We start from the raw sequence: 7,949 nt of genomic DNA on the forward strand, positions 1-7,949 counted from the left end.
AATTGGTTCCGAAAAAACTTGATTGTTATAGAGAGGTGTTATTATATGCGGGTGCCGTTATATAGAGGTCTGAATGTATAGGTCATTTTTTGTCCTTTTTGGTAAACAGGATAATATATTAATAAGAGTACTTAATATGCATTATTACATGGAAGTGGGAGTATCGGTCATTAATGAAGTGGTTAGGCCGATTAGTGACAATTGGAACAGAAAATCATTAACAGTAACAACAACAATGACATATCTAGTGAAATCCCACGATGTGGGATTGATCTAGGAAGGATAAAGTGTACGAAAATCGTATCCCTACAATGTAGGGAGACTATTTTCGAAAAACCCTCGGCTCAAGAGAAAGCATGGCAACAAAAGTCAGATGAGGACAAGCAATTCAAAATAGTATAAAAATGAAATGGTGCAAGATCAAAGATCATGATAACAGTCTTGAAAAATCATTAATAGTAAATAAAGAAAAATCTTCTATTGAAAAATTATAGCCAACCACCATTATATGAAAGTAATCCACAAAAAGATTACTCCTTGGTCTCGAATTATTTATCGTATTTCTCTTTTACATGCCTTTTAAAAAATATAAATTAAGAGGGAGTTTTGACTATTTTACTCTTATTTATGTTTGAAGATATAATCTCACTTTATTGAATATTATTTTTTATGTGTCATCTCTTTATAATTTAGGTGTTTGTAGTCTTGAAGAATGATTATTACTCCCTCTGGTCCATAATAAGTGTCCTTTTGGCTTTTTTAATTTTGGTCCAAAATAAGTATCCATTTATATAATCAAGAAGATATTAATTATTTATTTTCAAATTTACTCATGTTCAAATAATGTAAGTGTATTTTCATGTAATCAAGAAACTTTATTAAATGAGTGTTGTTTAATTAAGGGCAAGTTAGTCATTTTTTCTCTAGAAGTTAGTATTTTGTTAAGAAGTGTGTCAGAGGCCAAAAGGACACTTATATATTATGGTGACCGGAGGAGAGAGTACTAAGGGCAAAATGGGAGAAAAATGATTTATTTTGTCTTGAATACAAATAATTATTTTTAGAAATCACGACACATAATTTGAGACGAAGAGAATACTTTCCGGAAACAGGAAAGTTATTTGGATAACTACTCACTTGGACACTTGTCTCAATTGCGCTATACAATACCTCATTTGCACTATAAATACCTCACCATATAGCAGCAAAAATCTCAAATTGATAGTAACTAAAGCTAGGAAAACCACTTTTGGGAAAGAGAAAAGTATGAGTCAATTAGCAAGAGTTCATGCTACCATTACACGTCCGTTGGCAAATTATCACCCTAATGTCTGGGGAGACTATTTTCTCTCCTACACTCATCAACTCACAGTATGTTCATCTTTAAGACATTGCATTTGCTGCTATTTTATATAAAGGTAGTAAAACAATACCGACGATTAGTTTTATAAATTTGGTGCAGGAAATTAGCATGCAAGAAAAAGTCGAACTTGAAGAGTTAAAAGAAAAGGTCAGGAAAATGTTGGTGGAAACACCGGACAAAAGTGCACAAAAACTTGAATTGATTGATGCAATCCAACGACTGGGAGTGACATATCATTTTGAAAATGAGATTAAATCATCCGTTCAGAACATTTTTGATGAATTCGAACATAATGAAAATGATGATGATGATCTGTACATTGTTGCTCTTCGTTTTCGACTAGTGAGACAACAAAGGCATTACATGTCTCCCGGTATACCGCATATCTTAGAATTACTACTTTCTTTTCTTTTATTATTTCAATATTGGGTTAAACTTTCAACTATATATAGGTTTTCTATGCACTTAAGAAGTTCGTTGCTTTTGAGTTTGTCATATGGCAGTAAAGATATTGGCGTTCATATATGGTCAAAAATAAAATGTTGATGAGGTGTGATCATCATGTCTAAACATAAAGGTGCATTTAGAATTTAAACTTTATGATATATATATAAATTATAGATGAGGCTTAGTTTAAAACTAAAAATAACACATTTAAGCTTAGTAAGCCCAAGGATAATTCAGTTAAAAATGAAAGAGCGCATGATCTTTATTTCACTTGCAATTAGATGTAACACAGTGAAATTTAATTTGTTAATCCTCTTAGAAGTCAATTGAAAAACGATAATCAAGAGGAATATTTCTTGTGGAATGTCTAGCTTGTGTAGAGATATAGCTATTGTTTTAGAGTCCAAACTTCAAAATGAAATCCATTATCTTTTTAAGACCAATCTTGTCAAATCATCAAGATTAAAATAATATTAGAAGCGGATGCGTATCTGAATCCATGAGAACTGGTGAAGTCCTTCAACGCGGTCTTCCAAACCAAGATGTAAATCTGTTTTACCTTTCTGTCAACAGGATACCAAAAGAAAATTTGACCATAACTCTTTTTATAATTGCACAACTTTATGTATTTCTAATTTAACTGTCATTATATTAGAAATTACATCATGATACCCACACATAACAACCCATACTTTATGAGGTGTCAAAAACCTTAACTTTAGATTTTGGTAGATAACTTTTAATTTGAGTCAACTTTTAACGATAGCAACCAACATACAATTATTATTAATACACACGCATACACACATATTGGGTTTTGTACTTCTTTTTAATTAGTTTAATCTCTCATATGATGATAATTAAGCAGATGTATTCAAAAAATTCATCAACCATGATGGGAAATTCAAGGAAACTCTTACTAAAGATGTGCTAGGATTATTAAGTTTATATGAAGCAGCACATCTAAGAGTACATGGGGAAGACATTCTTGAAGAAGCTCTAACTTTTACCACCACTCATCTCGAGTCCATGGCCCCTACATTGGACAACTCACTCAAGGTCCAAGTTAGTGAAGCCTTGAGCCAGCCCATTCATACAAATGTACGAAGAGCTGGAGCAGGAAAATACTTACGTATTTATGGAAACATTGAAGCACATAACAGTTTGCTTTTGAAATTTGCGAAATTGGATTTCCACATTTTACAAAAGATGCACCAAAGAGAGCTTAGCGAACTTACAAGGTATATATGAATATGGTATATAGTTCGTGATATAAATTATAGTATTCGTGTGATATATTAAAACGTAACTAACCATTAGTATGTTTGTGTATATACATATTATATGTAGGTGGTGGAAAGACCTGGATTTTGTAAACAAATTTCCATATGCAAGAGACAGACTGGTGGAGTGTTACTTTTGGGCAACAGAGATGTTTCTTGAGCCTAAATATAGACGTGCAAGGAGAACGTTAGCAAAACTACTCTATATCATCACCATCATTGATGACCTCTATGATGCTTGTGCAACTTATGACGAACTTGTGCCTTTCACCGATGCTATCGAGAGGTGAAAGTAAAACCTTAATAATCAATTTTTGTCGTTTCTCCGTTGTTGAGTAAGAAATGATATGTAGAAGACGTAAATTATATATTAGTTAGTGGACATTGATACAAACCCTTGATGTGCAGATGTGACATTAGTGCTACGGATTCGATATCGCCCTATATGAGACCTCTTTATCAACTCTTTATGGATTATTTTGATGAAATGGAAGAAGAATTGACCAAAGATGGTAAAGCAGACTGTGTCAACTATGCAAAAATTGAGGTAAGCTTGCTTAATAACTCGGCCTCATTAATCGGTTAAACTAGTTACAACCAAGAAAAAGAAAAGTAAAAGATAAATCAGTTACAATTTATTCGAAAGAAGATGTGGAATATGCTTTGTACAATATACTCTTGTGGTCCAGCCTTGCTCCGGATCCCGCGCATAACGAGAGCTTAACTATTTAAGATATGGAATATGCTTCTGATTCTACTTTTTAACTTCTTTCTTTTTTCCCCTAATATTTCCTTCTTAATTAGGCGAAAAAGTGGATCAAAAGCTATCTTAAGGAAGTCGAATGGTTGAAGGCTGGCACTATTCCAAAATGCGAGGAATATAAGAGAAACGCTACTTTAACCATTTCCATTCAGATGATTATTGTTACCTCTTTGATTGTTTTGGGGGAATTTATAAGCAAAGATACTTTTGAATGGATGATAAATGAGTCTTTGGTCGCTCGAGCTTCAATACTAATCAACAGATTAAAGGACGATATTATTGGACATGAAGTAAGTATGCCAACATATTCCTTATTTGCATTCTTTAATTTCCCCTAAAGCTATGAGTAGGTCTCTTTGCCTATTTTGGAGGTACATTTGGCACGATATGAGAAATAGACTACAATATAACACGGATAAATAAATCATCAAACAAAATTTAATTATTCAAGAATACTTAAGTTTTGATTACTAGAACTATCTATGTTACAAGAATGTATTGGCTTAAAAGTTTAAGAACTTTTAAGTTTAAACTTATAAAAAGATGTTTAACGTATAGTTGTATTGTACACACTGAAACCTATTTCATGTAGCACGAACAACAAAGAGAACATGGAGCTTCATTCATTGAATGCTACATGAAAGAATATGGAGCTTCAAAACAAGAGGCATATGCTGAGGCTTGGAAGGAAATTGCAAATGCATGGAAAGACATAAATGCAGAATATTTACATGCTACTGAAGTACCAACGTTTGTCCTCGATCCTGCCTTAAATGCTGCACGCCTTGCAGACATTCTTGAAGGGGATGATTTTACAAATTCGAAAAACAAGCTTAAAGACATCATCACCTTGTTGTTTGTTGATTCTGTCAATAGTACATCATGTGAATAATCGTGTTGATGTGCACAATTCATCAAGTGCTTAACTTTAAGCAAACAATATCATGGTTCCATAACTTAGAAATATTTCTAAGTGGTTGCTGAAATTGGGGGGTTGCTGCTTTGTATTAATGTTTGAAAATAGTTGTCTCAGCATCTCAAGAACATTAGTTCATGTGTGTTGTCTTTTTATATTTCGTTTAATAAAATATCAGCGATAAAGTCGTATTGAGTCCCGTTTCAAATATGTTCTGTTTTAATCTCATTTCAAGCATTTATAGCTTGTCTTTAGAATATATATCCACGTTTACTGGTTTAACTACTTCAAGTCTTTCAAGGCTTGAAAGTAATGTAGCAAACATTGAAGTAAAAGAAATAAAAACTAAGGCTTCAATACGACTTGGTAGAAACAAATATGAAAATATTTCAATTTTTATCATTTCTTTTTTGATCAACCGAAACATTTTATTGATTTTCCACTGCAAAATGATTTTCCACTACAAAAATACACACAAAAATAAAAATTTATTTTTAATATAATGCATAAATAAAAATAAACGGCCGAGCAACATATATGTGGGCTCTACTGCTATATGTGGAAACATCTTTGTCGATAACTTCAAACGTGCCTCACCCTTATGTTGCCATATGTGGAAACACCTTTGTCTGATAATTTCATTTCAAACGTGCCTCTCCATTATTCGTCTTTTTTTGGTCCATTCAATGTCTTTGCAGATTCCACCTTTAAATATTGCATGATGTGAAATAACTTACGCTAAATTTCTTCACTATTTTCACTTTTTTCTTTTCCATTTTCAGTATTCAAATAATTAAATATGTTTTAAAAAAATTATAATCAAGCACGACTCCATATTCAATTCTTAACTTCAAAATTTTCAAGTTAAAAGTGAAAAATATTTGATTTATATGGCCAAACGCCTACTTATTCTCTATCCATTTTTACTTGTCCATGTTTTGACACACAATAAATAAAAAGACAAATTTTACTATAGTATATCACCCTTAATTATCATACATCGTCCAAATAATTTGAAAATGAAAGTCGAAACGTTCATAAATATCAATTTGTGAATTTGGTTAATTATAATTATCGTATATTAACTTGATGTTATTTTCCTTACATATATAATAAAGTTTCAAAAGCAAAACCAATAGTCAAACAATACCTTCAAAGAAAGAAATCTAACCACTTATCCATTGGCCAAACTGATCGAGAAGGATGGAATTTTGGGGTATTATTTTGGATGATCGAGAAGGATGGAATTTTGGGGTATTATTTTGGAACATATTTAAATATTTTAACATAAATTTAATTCATTGGATTCAATAATGTCTGCGCATAAATTTAATTCATTGGATTCAATAATGTCTGCGCATATTGGAGAAGCGAACTAAGTAAAATAATTTATTGATATTTGTCACACCCCTTTTTGTGCCCCCGCGCTATAAACGCGCAAGTTTTTATTATTAAAGGGTTTTTCCATTTGAAGTGACGGTTTTAAAAAGGGATTATTTTATTTACAGAGTCGCCACTTGGAATTGAGTTTTGGTGTTTCAAGTCACCTTATGAATCCCTAATCAAAAGGAAATGACTCGTTTATTATGGTCTGCGAAAATAGAAGACCGGGTAAGGAATTCTGTTGATCGGGGAGAAGGTGTTAGGCATTCCCCGAATCCCGTGGTTCTAGCACGGTCGCTTTATCGACTTATACTTAGCTTAAATCATTTTTGGATATACTGCGTTACAAGCCTTGATTTGCTCGTACTTTTATTGTTGAACTTTTATTAGTATTAATCCGGATGTGTAGCCGCATTCCGGATCTTTTAAAGTGTCTCAAAATAAGATGCGTAACCGCATTCTCAATCGAAACAAGATTAATTATTAAAAAGTTTGGCCAAGGTGCGTAACCGCATCCTTGAGTTATTAAAAGAACGTCTCGAAATAAGATGCGTAACCGCATTCTTAATCGAAACAAACGTTTTGAAATGTGTCTAAAACTCGTCTAGCGTTAAAGACAATTATTTGTCTCTAAAATCCGAGACTTAAAATTATTTAGTTATTATTAATTTTCACTCTTTTGACAACGAGTTTTGAATAAGTTCGCAATCCATCTCGCTCCCTTATAATTGGTTTTTCCACTCTTTCTTTTCCTTTGACAACGAGATTTGAAATACTTCGCATCTCGTCTCGCTCATCTCACAATTAATTAATTAATTAATTAATTAATAATTGGACCTTAGACAAAGGTCTCGGCCTTAACAAAATCATCCCAACTGTCCATCTAACTTTTAAATCCCAATCAATTTCCATAGGCCACAACAGCATTGCAATGATAATTTATGAGGCTATGTGAAAACTAATATCTTTAAACCAAGACAACTTCTTTTTATTTTAACTAATCATCAGAATCTTCATCAAGAACACATCAGAACATTTAAACTACTAATACATGACCCATTAAGACTACTACCAATACATGACCCATTAAGACTAATGAACTTCCTATTGCCCTTTAACGTTAAAGAAAATAAGAAAAAAAAACTGAACTTAATACGTACATATCATTATCTTCAAGTTCACAAGGCTGATCTTAAGAAAACTAAATCAAATATTCAACTAGCAAATCACATGAAATATCAATGGAGTTGGTCAAGACCAGCAGAGACCATAAATGCATTCACAATACCACCCAAGCTTGATATGGACTAAACAAAACATATACATCACGAAACCAACAAAGCATAAATTAAAGGTGAGGAGTTATACGCATGGAATGGATTTGAAGTACAGAAAATTCAATATTTGAAACAAATAAAATATCTGAGAAAACGGAAAGTAAAGAAAGATTAAGAAGAGACCTCTTGTAGTCAAAATTCCTTTAGTATTGAACCAAGATTCTGAAGCAAATCGATACAATACTAATAAAAGGCGACCGAGAATTCGTTAACCGCAACTAAAGCTCGACCGACCAGAGAAACAACTCGCCAGTGACCTACTAACCTCGACCAATGTTCATGGCTATTTCCGGCATTATGCTAATGGGTGAAGAGATGGTAACCTCAATCTAATGAAGAAGGAAGCTAAACCAAAAAAATAAAAACGTCTGAATTTCTTGTGTAATAGTCTAGATCTATTTTCTATGTCTTTTTCGTAAAAATAAAAAGAGTGGCGGTGAATTCTTTTTGGGTGTCT

General features: G+C 32.5%; 1 protein-coding gene across 1 annotated transcript; it reads left to right on the forward strand.

The window, feature by feature from the left end:
- Positions 1-1,230: 1,230 nt before the first annotated feature.
- Positions 1,231-5,028, forward strand: LOC132608804 (sesquiterpene synthase 14a-like). Its single transcript, XM_060322551.1, has 7 exons — positions 1,231-1,371; positions 1,463-1,736; positions 2,679-3,051; positions 3,161-3,379; positions 3,502-3,640; positions 3,898-4,146; positions 4,449-5,028. The coding sequence occupies exons 1-7, from the start codon at positions 1,267-1,269 to the stop codon at positions 4,746-4,748; spliced, it is 1,659 nt and encodes a 552-aa protein (XP_060178534.1). The 5' UTR covers positions 1,231-1,266; the 3' UTR covers positions 4,749-5,028.
- Positions 5,029-7,949: the final 2,921 nt, after the last annotated feature.

This window comes from Lycium barbarum, chromosome 9, assembly GCF_019175385.1.
Source record: "Lycium barbarum isolate Lr01 chromosome 9, ASM1917538v2, whole genome shotgun sequence".
NCBI lineage: Eukaryota > Viridiplantae > Streptophyta > Magnoliopsida > Solanales > Solanaceae > Lycium > Lycium barbarum.